Source organism: Sarcophilus harrisii, chromosome 1 (assembly GCF_902635505.1).
Source record: "Sarcophilus harrisii chromosome 1, mSarHar1.11, whole genome shotgun sequence".
Lineage (NCBI taxonomy): Eukaryota > Metazoa > Chordata > Mammalia > Dasyuromorphia > Dasyuridae > Sarcophilus > Sarcophilus harrisii.
In genome coordinates, this window is record NC_045426.1 from 3,072,731 (window position 1) to 3,090,567 (window position 17,837).

The following is a 17,837-nucleotide window of genomic DNA, read 5'->3' on the forward strand; positions in this document are numbered from 1 at the left end:
CTGGGTACTCCCTAATCCGGCATCCTTAATCTGGTCACCTCCCTGAATCGGGCAGCCCCTAATTTGGGTGCAACCTTCCCAATCTGGGGACCTTCCCTGAATTGGGGTGATCTCCCTAATTGGGGATTGAATCTGGGAATAATCCCCTTAATCTAGGTGCAGCCTCCCTCAATCTGGGTGCAATCTCCCTGAATCTAGGTTCTCCCTGAATCAGGCGGGCCTCTAATCTGGGCAATCTCCTGAATCTGGGTGCCTCCCCTGAATCTAGGTAGCCCCCTGAATCCATTGGCCTCCCTGAATCTGGGTGCGGCCTCCCTGAATCTGGGTGTAGCCTCCCTGAATCTAGGTGCAATCTCCCTGAATCTGGCCGTGGCCTCCCTGAATCTGGGTGCAATCTCCCTGAATCTAGGTGCAATCTCCCTGAATCTGGCCGTGGCCTCCCTGAATCTGGGTGCAATCTCCCTGAATCTGGGTGCACCCTCCCTGAATCCAGGCATGGCCTCCCTGAATCTGGGTGCAATCTCCCTGAACCTGGGTACAATCTCTCTGAATCTGGGCATGGCCTCCCTGAATCTAAGTGCAGCCTCCCTGAATCCGGGTGCAATCTCCCTGAATCTGGGTGCAGCCTCCCTGAATCTGGGTGCAATCTCCCTGAATCTGGGTACAGCCTTCCTGAATTTGGGTGCAATCTCCCTGAATCTGGGCCCAGCCTCTCTGAATCGGGGCGTGATCTCCCTCAATCTGGGCGTGGCCTCTGAATCTGGGTGCAGCCTCCCTGAATCTGGGTGCAATCTCCCTGAATCTGGGTGCAGCCTCCCTGAATCTGGGTGCAGCCTCCCTGAATCTGGGTGCAATCTCCCTGAATCTGGGTGCAGCCTCCCTGAATCTGGGTGCAATCTCCCTGAATCTGGGCCCAGCCTCTCTGAATCCGGGCATGGCCTCTCTGAATCTGGGTGCAATCTCCCTGAATCTGGCCGTGGCCTCCCTGAATATGGGTGCAATCTCCCTGAATCTAGATGCAATCTCCCTGAATCTGGCCGTGGCCTCCCTGAATCTGGGTGCAATCTCCCTGAATCTGGATGCAGCCTCCCTGAATCTGGGTGCAATCTCCCTGAATCTGGGTGCAGCCTCCCTGAATACGGGCATGGCCTCCCTGAATCTGGGTGCAATCTCCCTGAATCCGGGCATGGCCTCCCTGAATCCGGGCATGGCCTCCCTGAATCCGGGCATGGCCTCCCTGAATCTGGGTGCATCCGTCTACAAACGCAGCCCCACAAGGGAAGGGGCAGCACGACCTGGTGAAGATGAGCTGCGGGGTCCTGCACAGGTCACTTCAGTGCCTCCACAACTAACTCTCTATAACCACGAGGCACCAGGAGTGAGCAGGTGTGCAGAGCTCAATAAGGGAAGAGTTCCCACAGCAGACACTCCTAGACAAATGGAATCATGGGTTCAGACCAACAAAACCGTCCCTGAGCATTAGAGACAAAATGGGTCTGAGTGATCTCTGATTCCTCCTAAAAACGAGGAAATGCAGGCCCAGAGAAGCAGGGGACCATGCAGTGGTGATGGAGAGGGGGAGTCTGGAACCCAGACAGGGAAGGGGCAACGCGGCGTCCTCTAGCCCTCAATGACCTCCTTGCCAGCCCACTGCTGCCAAGTGCTCTGGCAGCTGCCCAGCGTAGAATGGCCAAGCAAAGACCCCTGACAGGCGCCGGTCTGCGGCCCACCTCAGAGATCATTTTAAAGATCATAGATCAACAGTCATGTTAAAAAGCTACTTTCCTATGAGACATGTGCAGGCCTCCCCTCCTATCACTAGCAGGAGTGTTTTACTGCCCAGACTCTAACTCCTGGATGAAGCCGCCTCTGCCGTAGCTGGGCCCAGAGAGCCCAGGGAGAGTGGGGCAAGCTCAGCCTGCGGCATGTAATCAAGACTGCAGCACTTAGCAGGCCCACTCCCCCTTCTCCGAAACAGCAAGGAAAGGTCACAAGATCAGAGAGCAGGTGGGAGGGGAGCCAAATCTACGGCCGGGGTTTCCTTATGTTGCTCCCCAGACCAGGGCCCTTTCACCACCACCACCACCACCCTCCTCCAAATAATAATAATCATAACCACCTCTTGTGAGTTGGCGATGGGCCCCGACAATATTCCTCTGGCTAAGAGGCCAGACTTGAGTCTCCCTTCTGCCATCTTCTTCCCTTCTGAAGACTCTGCCATTTTAGGGTTCTCCACACTGCTTGACATGATCTCCTTCCGGAGCGGTGGCGACCCATTGCCATCTCCGACAACGGACTTGGAGGTCTTGTTTTTGTGTGGCGGTCTTTTGGGGGACGTGGTGTTACCGAGTGTGTCACCATCACATTCATCATGCCTATTGGAGAGAAGAGGTGGGCATTAGGAGTGTATCTCAGTCCTGAGCACTCACACATTACTGATCACCCCCCCCCGGGGAAATATGCATCCACCAACTGACCAAAAACACTTTTGAGGCCGTCTCACCATTTGTCGGGGGGAATGGAGTCCCTTATGCAAGGCAGTTCGCTCTTAGTGTTTCTAGTAATAACTGGCGCGAATTTAGGAAAAGTTAAAGCACCAGGTTTTCTCTCGTACTTTCACGGAATCTTGTGTCCATTCACATTAGCCAGTCATAATAGAAAAAATGGACTGGACTGTCATTTAAAAATCAAAGAAAAATAACTCATTAGGATCGGCACGCCGTGGCAAAGGCAGCGGTCGGAGAATGGAGTTGATAATCTCATCCGTCTGCCCACAGCGGTTTGTGTTCCAGAGGGTCAAAGCCAAGGGATGTGCTGGCCCACCTGGATTCAAACGGCATTGGGAGCTGTAGGAACACGATACGATGCGGATGATGTAAATCTGTGGCTTTCGAACGCAGAGGCTGCCCCGGCATCCACGGAGCTGAGGCTGCCCAGGGCTTTTCACTATTTATCCCAAACAGACAAGGCTGAAAGGCTGCCATGGTAACCCCACGTGGTAAATAGTTTCATTTGGTATCCAAAACGTGTTTTTTCCCGTGGCAGTTTCCATACAGCCGAGGTTCTCCACGTGCTTGCCGTATAAGGGCCGACAGATAAAAGCAGCACCGCGGTCTGTGGCCTGCAGAAAGCACTAACTTCCACGCTCAAACTGCTAAAACTCCTCCTCCCTGTTCTAACCAGCAAGAAGCATCCATGCCGGCGACGCAGGCAGACGGGGTTCAGCCACCTTACTCAGACACCCCCATCTGCAGTCCCTCTCCCGCCCTCCCCGTTCCGACCATTTAACTGGACACTTATCACGTGCCGGGAGGGAGGAGAGAAGGGGCCCGGGCGCTCCCATATTTGCTGCTGAGGGTCCCGTCCGCGCCCTAACCTCCCAGTGAACACCTCCTAGGAAGGCACAAAGTCGCCCTCAGACCTTGGATTAGGTTGTCTGGTCTCAAGTCCCATTTTTAAGGGACCGTCCCAAACCAACAAGCCAGACGATCCTTCCCAAGAAGGGGAAGTCTGAGTGTCAGAGAGCTGCCGCTGCATCAGAGCACACCTTGGGCGGCAGCAGCTCCGGGCCCAGGATGGCAGCGCCGGGGAAGGGCCTTCCCCCCCCAACGACCCGGTCCCACCACGGGGACAGAGCCCACTCCGAGCAGGTCACTGCGCCAAATGGCCACCGCGGCGGGAAGCTGCCCAACTCCTGAAGCCTCCAGAGCTCGCTGCAGCCCCGGGAGACGCGGGGCCAAAGTCTCCGAGGCAAGCGGCCCTTTCCAAGGACGAGGTCTGACCCCTGCACCCAATTCGCGCCCCCGGGCAGGGCAGAGGCAGCCCGAGGCTCACAAGGCCCAGCGGGTTCCAGCCCTGCTCGGGCACAGGCCCCTGAGCTCTAGCTCCCCGAGCCCCGTCACAACTCCAGAATCAGGGGCCTTTGGATCCCAGTGACGCCCCCTCCTCTGGGCGCGCCCTCGCCTCGAAGACGCTTTCAGCGAAGGGCGCCGCCGCTCCCACCCAACCCCACGCCCCTGTTCCCGGCCGTCCGCCAGGGGGCCCGAGCCCTCTCTGCGCTCCTCCCAAGGGCTGAGCTAGTTCTGCCCGCGCCCTCTGCCACCGGGGAGTGGCGGAGGGCGCAGAAGGGAGGGCGGCGGGCTCTCGCCCACGCCAGAAGGCGAGGGCCCGGGCTTGGGGCAGAGGTCTGTCCCACCCGGGCCCCTAAGCCAGACAGCCCGGGGCCCCTCCGGCGGCCCTTCTCCCAGCCCCGCCCCTCAGCCCCTGCCGCGGGTTCTGAGCAGCGGCCCCGCCCGAGGACAAAACCTGGGGAGGGGGGAGGGGCCATGGCCTCCGAGGAGCAGCGGGAGGAGGGAGAGACCCCGGGAAGCGGCCGCATTTCGGGGGGGGGGCGGATGCGATGCGGGCAGCGCGCGCCCCAGTCAGGGGCAGGAGGGGGACCCGGGGGGAGGGGCCTCCCCCCCTTTCCGCCGCGGCCGCCTCCGAAGCCCCCCTTCCTCCTTCCAGGCCCCGCAGGCCCCAGCGGCTCTTCTCCGCCCGGACCGGCAGCCGCCCTACCTGGGCAGGGGCTGCGCGCGGGCCGAGGGCGGGGCCTCAGGGGGCCGAGGCCACTCGAGGCCCGGCGCGGACAGGAACGGCAGCGGGGCCGGGGCCGAGGCCCAGACGCGGGCCGTGCGAGGCTCGGGGTCCCGCGGCCCGATGTGCGGCAGGCTGACGTCGGCCGAGGACATGTCCCGGCGCGCCTCCGCCGGGCCCCCCGCCCAGCCCCAGACTAGCGGGGCCCCGGGCCCCGAGGCGGCGGCTTGGGCCCGGCCTCGCAGCCGCCGGTGGTTCGGGGCAGCGGCCTGCCGGGCCCCAGAGCGAGGCCTGGCTCCTCTCTGCACATGCGCCAGCACCGAGGCCCTGCAGCGGCCCGACGGACGTACGCCCAGGACCCTGGGGAGCCTCGCCCGCCCCCACTGCGCGTGCGCCGCCCCGAGCCTCGCCTGCCACCTGCACGTGCGCCGCGGGACCCAGCGGGAAGCTTCGCCCCGAGCCTCGCCTGCCACCTGCACATGCGCCGCGGGACCCAGCGGGAAGCCTCGCCCTCCCTCACTGCGCGTGCGCCGCGGGACCCGGCGGGAAGCCTTGCCCGCCCCCACTGCGCGTGCGCCGCCCCGAGCCTCGCCTGCCACCTGCACATGCGCCGCGGGACCCGGAGGTGCTTTGCCCTCCCCCACTGCGCGTGCGCCAAAGGCCGGGCATTTAAGGTCTGCAGTTTCCCGCCCTCCTCCACGGTCTCCCTCCGCCAGTCCTCGCCTCGGACGCCGCGGTGGCTGCCCAGTCTCCTGTGCCCGGGGCTGAGAGGGGCTGAGGCGGAGCCGCGGACACCAGCCCCTGCCGCGCCTTGCGCCGCCTCCCCCGCTGCCCCGCAGAGCGGAGAAGCGCCAGGTGTCCGGGCGCCCGCCCTCGGGCCGTCGGGCCCCGGTCAGGGGCGGCCTCTCGGCCCCTGCGCCCCCGTGGGGAAGCGCCGGTCGGTACAAGGAGCCTCCCTCGGCTCAGAGGCTGGGCCGGCTCTCCGAGGCAACAAAACCTGGAGGCCCCTCCGACGCGTCCGCCCGCGGCTCCTCCCGGGCCCCCCCAGGCCCCTTTAACCGCCCTGGATCTCAGAATCGCGGGCACCTTTTGCGTATGAATGTGTGTGAAGCACTCGGCCGGTCCCTGGCGCACAGTAGGGCCGGTCCCTGGCGCACAGTAGGGCCGCGCCGCCCAGAGAGCCAGGAATGAATAAGCACTTGTGGCGGATGCTCGCCCCCAGACACCTCTCAGTCACGCCCCGGGCGGCCGGACAAGCGTGTCCCAGACCGGCGTTGGCGCGCAGTTTGTGCCCTTCTAACCAGTGCAGTGTGGTACCTGGCCTTTCCGTCTTCGTCTGAAACCTCGCTGGAATTATTATTATTCACTGCAGAATTCTCAGAGCGTTTCAGAGGTGGTTTGTGATACATCTTGGAAGCTGAAACAATAGAAAGTGGTGTTTCTTGTATTAAATGGTAACTGTTCTTTCCAGAATGGTCCAAAAAGTAACTTGTAATGATTTCGAGGCTTGTTTTCAGAGGATTTTTCTTTACCTGTTATTGGGAGAAAAAAAGGTTAACTTTGAATTGCTTCGAGTTTTACAAAGTCAAGTTTTCCTAAGCCCTTTTTGCTGAACGTTTTTGTCTGAGTTTTTCCAGTTCAGATCTTTTTTTCTCCAGTTGAAGAAGGAGCCCCTGTGTCTGAGGGGAAGCACTGGGGAAGTGGCAGGGGCGGGGCGAGAAGCCTAAGGGCCCTGTCTGAGTGCTGGCTGCCACCTCTCACATGTGTGGCCTTGGCCCCTGGGCAGTTCATACCTCAAATGAAGAAGTGGTTTGGATGGCCCCTGAGGGCCCTTCTAGGATCTTCTCATCCTATTGTCAAAGACAAAAAATTAGGCGTCCCGCACTCTGCATTTTCGGCCCAAGACTGACCATTTTATTTTATTTAACATAATTCGAAATCCACAGAAAAGGGGAAAATCTCCAGACTGATAACTGCGCTCCCCAGATGGTTATTCATGACCATAACTCTCCAGCCTATATGGTTTTAGAAACTTCCTCTTGCCTGCAGGACATGAGACAAACTCCCCCTTATATTCTAATTACCCAGCTTGGAGTTCAGATTGGGCCTCAGATCCATACTAGCCGTGGGATCCTGAGCAAGACACTTCTTTTCCTCTCAGCCTCAGTTTCCTCATCTGTCAAACGAGGAGACTGGCTTCTGAGGTCCCTTCTGTTTCTAGATGGATGATCCCACGAACCTACTCATCTTCACAGCTCTAGCACCAGCTTAACTGTCTGTGCCCAGTACATGACATCCCCCTTAAAAGCATTTCCTCAACTTCCCCTTTTGGAATTTCCCACACCTCCCAAGCTTCCTCTGAAGAGAGGCCGCCTCCAATTCCTCCCCTTGCTAAAACCGCCTGCCCAGGAAATCGCCAGGTAAGTCTGTCTCTCAGATTTCCTGACCTGTGCACATGGATTCCCTCAGTGGAACATAAGCCTCGTGTCTGGTCCCAAGACCAAGGAATATTTCCCTTTTGTCTTTGCGTCCCAGCATCTAGCACTGCCTCGGGGCTTAGGAAATGTTTGCTGACTGAATGATTGGTTGACTATCTTAAGGTATGTATAGAATTTTGACATTTGGGCAATCTCATCATAGAGATTGTTGAAGGGGACAAGCAAGGGTGGGAAGGGAGCTGAGGCGCTTTTCCTTAGAAGAGAAGAGGCAAAAACGGCCCATATGGGAAGAACTGACCGTCGGTGATGAAAAATTATCTTGTGGGGAAAGGAGAGAGCCCGAGAGTGGTGGTCTGGGTCAGAGTGAGAGTATGGGAAGCAGCCACCAGAAAGGGCACCTCTCCCTTCTCAGTAGGAGACCGCTTAGGTCAGCGGCCTTGGGCATCTCGCTGCCAGCCTCCGCTCCTGCACTTGCCACCCTCCCCCCCCGACTTTCAGTGCCCTGTCCCCTTAAAGTCACCCACCTTGTTTTCCTTATAAAGCATTTCTAGGTGCAGAACCTTGCGCAGCTCATTTCTGTTGTTTATGCTGTATTCACCTCGAGGATGTTCTTGGTCCAAGACAAGGCTTGTTTTTTTTAAACCCTGGAAGAAGTGGGAAACATTTGGTTAATTACACCCTTCAGCCCATTCTACCATGTCCGGTACTACTTCCTTAGTAGAGGTTGCTGGGCACTCCCAGACTGACCCAGACACCTGGAAGGAGAAGCTCCCAAGGGGCTCTGCAGCAGCAGACACATCAGCATGGAGTCCACCACCACCACTTACTTACCAGACATGTGATAATGCAGCTTTTGTGGTCAGAGAAGGTCCTAACTCAGATTTGGGCTCTGGTCCCCTTCCTGCCCTAGACCTGCATTCCTTCCCCCTTGTTCCAGGGGCTCTCACTCTAGCGCCTGGGGGCAGGTGTCAGATGCCCCCAGCCCCAGTAAAATGGCCTTCTATGGGGGGTCAGCACTCTGTTCTTTATCATGCTGGGAGCCTCATAAGAATTAATACTTTCTAATGATAACTTTTCCTGTCTCCACCTCCACCTTCTGAGTTTGATTTTCCCCACCTAAGTCCCTCCTCAATCCCTTCTCCTTAGAGAGCAATGCAGCCATAGTAGTGACCTTTTGTAGGGTATACAGAGTGGAAGAGGGACACTGAAGGCATCAGAGACAGAAATTGTGGGGAGGGAGCAGGGAAAGAGGAAAAGGAGGGAGAAAGGAAGAGAGGGAGGAGAGAATTTCGTTGCTGGGGTGCTCACAACCTGTGAAGGCAGTTCATTCCATTGTTGAATGGTTCTCATTGTTGAGAATTGTTTTCTCAGAATCTTGAGGGAGCCATCATTTTAATTTTTTAAGCAAGAGGTTTGATACTTTTTGAAAGGAGACATTGAATCCTGTAAAGTTGAAATTTGCTTCCCTGAATCTTTTGAGTTTGGATCCTATTTCTTCCCACAAAATAACAGATAAAAACAAAACAAATCTAGACTGAGCTGAACATTATGAGCCTTTCAAACAAGCAAAGATCATTAAAGAGTAGGTCTTCCTCAAGATTAAATAGCTTAATGTAAGAGGCAAGAGAAAGCTTTTACAATGGAGAGGAAGGGGTAGAGGAGTGAATGAACTTTACTCTCCTCAGAACTGACTCAAAGAAAAAAATAATGGGTATAGAAATCTATCTTACCCTATAGGAAAATAGGAGAGGAAAAGGGTACAAGAAGGGAAAAGGGTGATAGAAAGGCGAGCATATTGGGAGAAGGGAGTGGTCAGTAGCAGAGCACTTTTGAAAAGGGACAGAATCAAAGGAGAAAGGGAACAGAATAAATGGGCAGGAAATAAAAGGAGTCATGGTGAAGAGAATTTTGAAGTCAGTTTCTCTGATGATGGCCTCATTTCTCAAATAAATAGGAATTGATCAAAATCACACATACACACACACACACAAACCAAGCTCCATTCCCCAATTGATATGATCAAATAAAATGATCTAAAAATATAAACTGTGCCCTAAGGGATCATGCATACCATGTATCCCAAAACAAGATTAAAAAAAAAAAAAGGAAAAGAACCTATATGCACAAAATTATATATAGCAGCTTTTATTTCAGGGCAAAGAATTGAAAATTGAAAGAATGCCCATCAGTTGGGGAAGGCTGAATGTGGTCTGCCATTATGATGGAATACAATTGTTCTGTAAGAAATGATGAGCAGGATACTCGGAAAAACCTAGAAAGGATTCAGTGAACTGATGCAAAGTCCAATGTCCTGCAGACAAAGGAATAGCAAAGTGTTGGGATGCTCAGCTGTGAGTGACTTTGCTGTTCTCAGCAGTACAGTGATCCACGACCACCCTGAAAGATTTATGGTGGAAAATGCTCTCCATACCCAAAGAAAGAACTGATGGGATCTGAATACAGATTGAAACATTCTCTTTTTTACTTTATTTTTCATGGGTGGAAGTGACGGGAAATCTGTTTTCTTTAGTGACATGTTTATAGAAATGTCTTGTGTAAGTTCACATGTGTCTTCTCAATGGTGGGAGGAGGAAGGGAGAGAATTTGGAACTCAAAGGTTTAAAAACGAATTAAAAAATGATTTTACCTGTAACTGGGGAAAATAAAATATTAAAACTATCTGTAAAAAAGACTAAATACTCCAAATTTCCAGCCCATGAAGCCCATTAACATGTTTTCAAGGCCCAAAAATAAAACATTAAAACTATCTGTAAAAAAAAGACTGAATAGTCCAAGCTTGCAGCCCACGAAGCCTATAACATGTTTTCAACCTTGCCCCATCATCCTGATCACTCTCCCTGATCAGTCTTCAGCTTATCATAGGATTTTGAGGCCATTTGTCATTCTACAGACGAGGAAACTCAGACTCATTGCAGTGGCCCAAGATCACACAGCTCGTACCTAGTAGATCCAAGAGTCCAACACATATCCTGGGACTCCGGAGCCGGCACCCTTTCTGCTCCATCATTGCCTTAAGGCTTCAGGACAGCCTACTTCTGGAGCAGAAACAGGGTCCGAGCCCAAATCTTCCTGCCACCAGCAGGCTTTCCTCCCCCAGCGAGAGCTTTTCAGAACAGCCTGGAGAGCCAAACTCTGCCTGGCATATGACAGGCTCGCCATAAATGCTCATTAACGTGAGTGACACAGACTGTCAGGCTCCTCCCAGAGCTGGCCCTAGGTCACTCCCTCCCTCCAGCCCCTTCCATTTCTGTGGCCACATGCTGCTTGTCCCCCAAGAAGGCAGGGAGCTGGTGAAGGAAGCCCTAGGGAAGCAGGCACTACATGTGGAGGTAGCAGCCAAGGGGCCAAAGCCCAGAGATGCTCTGCCAGAAAACTTAGGAGATTCTGCAGAGCTCCTGCTCACTTTGCTGGGCTTGGGGAGAGGCTGGAGAGGTTCCTCCTTAGACAGCTGTCAGCAGCCTCTACTAACCTGACACACTGAGGCTTTGTGGGCTTTTACTGTTATCTATCAGCGGCCAGCAGACGAACTTAGCCTCAGTGCAGGTCTGCATTCTGCCCCCCTGGAGCTGTCAGAGCAGCAGCCTCCTCTCTCCTGCCTCCCTGAAGCCAGGCAGAGGAGCAGCCTCCTCTCTCCTGTCCCACTGGAGCCACCAGAGCAGCAACCTCCTGAATCTTGCCCCCCTGGAATCATCAGAGAAGCAGCCTCCTATCTCCTGCACCACTGGAGCCACTAGAGCAACAGCCTCCTGAATCCTGGCCCCCCCCTGAAGCCAGGCAGAGGAGCAGCTTCCTCTCTCCTGCCCCACTGGAGCCACCAGAGCAGCAACCTCCTGAATCCTGCCCCCCCTGAAGCCAGGCAGAGGAGCAGCCTCCTCTCTCCTGCATAGCTGGAACCACCAGAGCAGCAGCCTCCTGTCTCCTGCCCCCCTGGAATCATCAGAGAAGCAGCCTCCTATCTCCTACACCACTGGAGCCATCAAAGCAGCCTCCTATTTCCTGCACCACTGGAGCCACCAGAGCAGCCTCCTATCCCCTTCTCCCTGGAGCCATCAAAGCAGCAGCCTCCTGAATACTGGCCCCTCTGGAGCCAGACAGAGCAGCCTCCTGAATCCTGCCCCCCCTGAAGCCATCAGAGAAGCAGCCTCCTATTTCCTGCACCACTGGAGCCACCAGAGCAACCTCCTATCCCTTCCTCCCTGGAGCCATCAAAGCAGCAGCCTCCTGAATACTGGCCCCTCTGGAGCCAGACAGAGCAGCCTCCTGAATCCTGCCCCCCTGAAGCCATCAGAGAAGCAGCCTCCTATTTCCTGCACCACTGGAGCCACCAGAGCAGCCTCCTATCCCCTTCTCCCTGGAGCCATCAAAGCAGCAGCCTCCTGAATACTGGCCCCTCTGGAGCCAGACAGAGCAGCCTCCTGAATCCTGCCCCCCTGAAGCCATCAGAGAAGCAACCTCCTATCCCCTGCCCCCCTGGAGCCGGCAGAGCAGCAGCCTCCTCTTGGAGGCTGACAGAAGTTTCCCTTCTTAGGAGCGTGGCTTTAAACAAGGGGCTGCCATGTGGCTGCTCCTGGCTCTGGGAGGCCCAGCAGAGGGACTGCACATGGCTGGGAGCCGGGCCCTCTAGGACTCCTCACAGGAAGGAAATTCCTGTTTGGAGATGGGGCTCTTGGGAGATGTAGTTGAGCCTCTTCCCGGGCCATCCTTAGGAAGTTACAGGAAGACTTCCAGAATGTCCAGGGCCAGATCCCGGCTCCCCTGCCCAGGAGCCCCAGCCCCTCGCCCCGGGCCCCCTCCCCACTTGCTCCCAGGGCACAGCCAGGAGCCCAACACCCCGTGGAGGTGCCGGGAGCTGGGGCCCGCCCGGGGTGCCTCCGGTACCTTTCTGTGGAGAAATTCTCGGACCAGAGACGCTGCCACCTCCTCCACAAAGAGGGGGCCCATCCCTAGTCCTGCAGCCTGCTTGGGTGGGCTCCCCCGGATCTTGGCAGTAGACATTCACAACCGCTTCAGACAGCGCCTGCCCCCACTGGTCATTAGAATCCAGGGTCTGGGAGGGATTCAAAGCGTAGGGGCAGCAGCCCAAAGGGAGCAGCCTATTGTCGGTTGGCTTGGCCTGGGAGTGTTGCCGTGGAGACCATGGCATCAGAGGCCGAGCTTGGAACTCCTCCTCCTCCCCTCCCCCCTTGGCATTCAGAAGGGGAGGGCTGAGAGGAGAGGAGGAAGCAGAGGAGGAGGAGCAGGAAGCGGAGGCAGGAGGAGGAGGGCCCTCCGGCAGGTCCTGCCCCATCGGGCACAGCGCCGAGACCTTGGGCTAGCCCTCCCAGCCACTCTTGGCTGACCAGCCTAGCGAAAAGCTAGTCCCCCTTTCTCTCTGTCCGGCCCCTGGCCCTATTCTCATGCCGGCTTCTTAAAGATACTGTGTTTCAGAGAGCTCTCTCCTTCCTGCTTTCTGGAAGTTACTTTGTCTATACTTTGTATTTCTGTGAGAAAGGACATGTTGTAAATACTCCTTCCCTGAACTTCCTCTAAAAGCTCCATGGAGATGGGGACCTTCTGTATTTTGTCTGTCTTCCCAGCACTAAGCCTGTCCCTGGGAACACAGTAGGCACTTAATCAGTGCTGATACTGAAATTGAATCTTGCCATCACCATTTAATCATTTTCAGATGCAGTGTTTACTTAATTTAAGGAAGGATCATTATAGGAACCATGAACTGTGAGTTACAAGATTTCCTTAGAACATCTAGAACCTTGATTAATCTAGACCAATCCAGAAAATGAGCAGTTAAGCCAGGGTTTGCCTGAATTTCACTTCACAGAGAAAGAAGCTAGGAATTCTCTCTTCCTTTTGATCAAGGGGTTAAGGGCACAAGATGCTTATGCTCCCTTTTATATAATTCAGTCAAAGAAAGGAAAAGCAAAGAGACTCCTGTGACCTTCAGAAGCAGCTGTGTGTCCGGGATCGGTTTTTCTTCAAGAAAGGAACTCCCTTGATTTCAGAAAGGCCTGGAGAGACTCACATGAACTGATGCTGAGGGAAATGAGCAGGACCAGGACATCATTATATACGGTAACAACAATACTACATGATGATCATTCTGACAGACGTGGCTCTTCAACAATGGGATGAACCAAATCAGTTCCAATAGAGCAGGAATGAACTGAACCAGCTACACCCAGTGAAAGAACTCTGGGAGATGACTAGAATAGAATTCCCAATCCCTCTATTTTTGCCCTCCTTCATTTTTTATTTCCTTCACAGGCTAATTGTACACTATTTCAAAGTCCGACTCTTTTTGTACAGTAAAATAACTGTCTGGACATGTATACTTATATTGTATTTAATTTTTACTTTTAACATATATAACCTGTTGGTCAACTTGCCATCTGGGAGTGGGGGTAGGGGGAAAGAGGGGAAAAATTGGAATAAAAGGTTTGGCAATTGTCAATGCTGAAAAATTACCCATGCAGAGAACTTGTAAATAAAAAGCGATAATAAAAAAAAAAAGGAACTCCTTGGATGTCGTGGGGCCAGAGTTGCTCCAGCCGTCTCCACTCCTCCATCGGCTGCCATTCACGTTGTTGGACACTGATGTAGAAACACCTTTGAAAGATCCCCAACTCGGGAAACATTCTCAAGAATGAAGGAAAACCAAGAGAAACAATTAGTTCAAAAGGAGCCCCAACATTTAACCAACCAAAATAGGCACGGCCCAACCCTTCTCTTGGCCAGACCATGCCTGGACCCTTTGACCCTCTGTTATAGCCCCTAGAATCAGAGTTTCCTCCCCTGATTGCTTTTAAAGGCCTTCATGGCCACGTCTAGAGGTTTTCAAGCCTTCTACAGGTATGTCCTTCCCTCTAGCCTTGTCTGTGTGTTTCCTAGCCAACACTTCAGCTCCTCCTTGCACTGGCTGCCCCCTCTGCCTCTCTCCTCACTTCTGCCCAAAAGGGTCCTTTTCTGACTCCATCCCGACACGGGCAAGATTTCCCTCACCTCCACCACCCCCAGCACCCTCAGTCCCCCGCCCTGCACAGTCAGTTCGGCTCTAACGGGACAGGTGAGTTCCTAAAAATCCCCTCAAGGCAAAGCCGGGCAGTAAAGACTGGCAGGCCTGTGGGAGCTGGGGCTGGGACACCCAACTTTTAGTCATAGTAATTTATCATCCCAGCATTCTCGCTGCTAGTCTCCAATGAGGATTCCCTTCTGCTGTTGTTGCTGCTGCTGCAAGAGTGATCACATGTTCTCTTGTTTCTTTCAAAGGACTCCAGGCGTGCTGGGGGAGGTGTCTTTGAGCCTGGAGGCGTCAGCGTGTTGGGGTGTTGAGTGCACGCTCGTGGGTGCACAAAGTAGAGGCACATACATGTGTGTACAGTGCGTTATGTACGTGCAGGGTATATGTTTACAGGTGTGCGTTGTTATATATCCACATATAGTGTACATGCCTAGTCTGTGCACACAGGGTTGTATGTGCACGTGTATATATGTGCATTGGTATACACTTGGGTTGAAAGTAGCTGGATGGTGCACTGCATAGAGCACAGGGCCTGGATTCAGTAAGACATGAATTTAAATCCAGCCTCAGATACTAATAAGCTCTGTGATCCTGGGCAAGTCACTTAATCCTGTTTGCCTCAGTTTCCTGATCTGTTAAAAGGCCTGGAGAAGGAAATGACAAACAACTCTAATATTTTTGCCAAAAAAACCCCATATAAAGTCACAGAGACTCCGATCGGGACTGAAACAATGGAACGGCAACAAATTGTGTCGTGCATGTGTAGATGTGTTATACATGCATACCCAGGTATGTATAGTATTGTATATACACGGATATAGGTGTGTATGTTGTATTATGTTTGCATATGCAATTATATTGTATGTGGACAGACCTTATGCTGTCTATATATAAAACAATAATATATAATATGCATTATACATAATATACAATAAATAATATATACATGTTGTGTATGTACATAGATTATACATATACACATGTGCATTATGTGTGTCTATCGGTGTTTTATATATGGTGTGTATGGTATATCATACATGTTATTTACTGTACACTGACGTGTGATGCATATGTACGTACATGGATTATGTCTTGTATGTGTACTGCACAGGGCATTGTATAGGTATATCTATACATTGTGTTGTATGTATCTACATCTATGTTATTGTACATGTGTGTTCTGTTATCTCCATATATCGTGTGTTGTGTGTATATCCATCGATGCATGTGTATGTCCCATTATCCCAGCATATACATATATTGTGTGGTGTTGTGCACATGCATATGTAACATGCATGACCAGGGTTGTGTTGTGTGTGTACATGTGTTGTGTGCATGTGTTGGTGTGTTGTGGTTATGAATAGACACATATATTGTAACTCACGTACTCACAAATGGCAAAGAAGAGTCAGGCCTGGTAGCGCAGGATGAACTGTGGCGGATGTTTAACGAGACGTGAATTGTCTAGCCCTCCGTGACTCGGTTTCCTGGCTCCATTTTCTGCATTCCCTGGTGGGCACAATGGCCTGATGCTCATTCCAACAATCACGTGGGAACAAACTCACGTTTTCAAACATTCAAGCAGAACTGATTCTAAATACTTTGTGTCTATATTTATTTACTTTATATTGATGCTGTGCAGACTTGCATGGGTAGAACCACAGACTAATTCATTTAAAAATAATCTGTTAAACCTTCTGGATTGAACCAGTTCCTCAGAAATGAGCGCGAACCCTACTCGATGCCACTTCCTGAAATCAAAGCCGTTGTAAGAGAGACTTGCTCAGCCTCCTCCCCCAAGAACTGGTGTGGAAGGGAGGAACTTTTGAGAACCTAGATTGCCGGGGTCTGGAAGCGTTGAGGGTGAAGAGAAGGCAGACCCAGAAAAGGTGCGACTGAGCTACCACCGGTGGAGAAAAAGACCAAGGAGGACCAAGGATCAAGGCATCTTGGAGTAAGAGTTCAGAGGTAAGCCACCAAATTGTGCCATCTAGCCCAAGATCAGGGCAAATGGCATTGTCCCCCACTTTCTCCGATAGGTGCCAATGTAGCCACAGACTACATAACGTACTGCTTCATACTCGGATGTTTGCAGAAAGCTGAATCTTACCCAGCCCAGGGGACAGAAGTTACCAGGGCAGAGAACTGTGCCACAGGAACCTTATATTGCTCTTTGCTCAAACATGCCAATTATGAGTTATTGGCTTATACTTCAGTGGCTTAAAACTGCCCTGACTTTTGGGGTGTGTGATATATGTACTGCATTTCTTCCCTTAGAATGTAAGCTTCTTTTCCGTGGGAATTGAGTCACCCTTTGTGCTTGTATTCCCACCCATCCCCTCCTGCCCCTGTCACTGTACTGGACACATCGGAGGGGCCTAAAATATGAGTTTGCTGTTTAGTTGATGCACACTCCCCATCACGGCAGCCTATTCGATTCCCATAATTCCAATCATTGCATTATCCTCAGTGAGGAGCCTAGGGGAGATGCTGCAGCAGCCACGGAAAAGGAAGCGGCCTCCAAGGGTGGGCAGGAAGGAGAGTGAGGGAGAGATAATAAGCACAAGCCCTTTGCTCCTCATAGGAGCTTCATGAAGAGGGTGACCCCCTGCTCCCACCCATGTGGTTAGAGAAGGAGACAGGGTTCCAGGCAGAGAATGCAGGGGCTCCACGCCTGCCAAATGCTCCAGCCAGGAGGAGGTTCATTGACCACAGTGGAAGCCGTGCCAGGCAGGATCCAGGCAGTTCCAGGAGGCCGAGTGATTGGAGTGCCAAGATGAGAGGGTGATGACCTCGGGACATCCCTCCAACAGCAGATGCCTTGAGGTGCCATCCCCCAGTCATCCCCCTCCTCAAGGAGTGCCGGCGGCTCTCTGAAGCTCTGGAGGACGGGGGTGCTGTGGGCTGTCAGGCCCGGAAGCCTGTTCCTGGGGCTCTGTGGGAGTCGGAACAGAAGCCAGATTGTGGCCCGGCCTTGGGGGGAGCCAGCCTTCTTGAGTCTTGTGCTAATTCCTGTTGACTATGGGCCCATGCACATGGCTGATAAGACTTTCCTAGTGAGGTTTATGTAGGACATGAGCCCATCCACTGTTACCTGTGTGGGTGTAGCCCCTCGGAAGGTACTAGGGAGGAATGGTGATGACATGTGAGGAAAGTGCAAGGGGAAATATCTTGGGGCTGAGACAGGGTCACCTGTCGTGTGGCTCGCTAGAGCCCTGCTGACATCTTCCAAAAGGTCTGACTCGGCTCTAGCCACTGCTTGTGTTCGTGTCTGAAGGAACAAGGGGATTCCTTCCCTCAATGTCAGGGAGACCACGTGGCCTTTGGGGGTGGAGAAAGTCGGGCTGCCTGCTCCCCTTCCCCACTGTCAGAATTGGGCCTGAAGCTTTGGCCTTTTGGTGGTTTTCCATTCTAGGGGCCAGGAATCGGGTCTTTAATCTAGGCCAAGAGTACAAAGCATGGGGATTTGGGAAACCAGGTCAGGTGATCAGCCAGCCCAGTATCCTTGTCCTGAGGAGCAAGAACCCAGTGTCCCAGCAGAATGCTGGACTGCATTTTGTCCACAACAGCAATACTCGCTCTGGACGTGAGCTTGGCGGGACCCATGTTCTAGCAACTGAGCTAAGGTGAGCCAAGGTGGATTGGGGGAAGGGACTGTATACCCGCATTGTTGGCAGAAAGGTTTGTTCATGAATATTCCTCTGTAAAAGCTACGTAGTGTTGGGAGGTTAAATGGAGCTGGAGTGCCAGTCACTGGATCCCTACAATTAGGAGAAATACAGCAAATG

General features: G+C 53.2%; 1 protein-coding gene across 3 annotated transcripts in view; it reads right to left on the bottom strand.

Annotated features, from left to right (window-relative positions):
- The window catches only part of MINDY4 (MINDY lysine 48 deubiquitinase 4), a 97,247-nt gene extending 85,024 nt beyond the window's left edge, over nucleotides 1-12,223 (bottom strand). The window contains exons 1-4 of one of the 3 annotated variants that reach the window (XM_031951628.1): nucleotides 11,913-12,220; nucleotides 7,538-7,657; nucleotides 5,893-6,107; nucleotides 2,120-2,375 (exon numbers count right to left, since the gene is read on the bottom strand). In XM_031951628.1, the coding sequence (XP_031807488.1) occupies nucleotides 2,120-2,375; nucleotides 5,893-6,107; nucleotides 7,538-7,657; nucleotides 11,913-12,029 (708 nt within the window). In that variant the 5' untranslated portion in view covers nucleotides 12,030-12,220. Of the gene's footprint in view, nucleotides 1-2,119; nucleotides 2,376-5,892; nucleotides 6,108-7,537; nucleotides 7,658-11,912 lie in introns of those variants that run through there. The other 2 variants (XM_031951621.1, XM_031951633.1) reach the window with 2 other exon arrangements.
- Nucleotides 12,224-17,837: the final 5,614 nt, after the last annotated feature.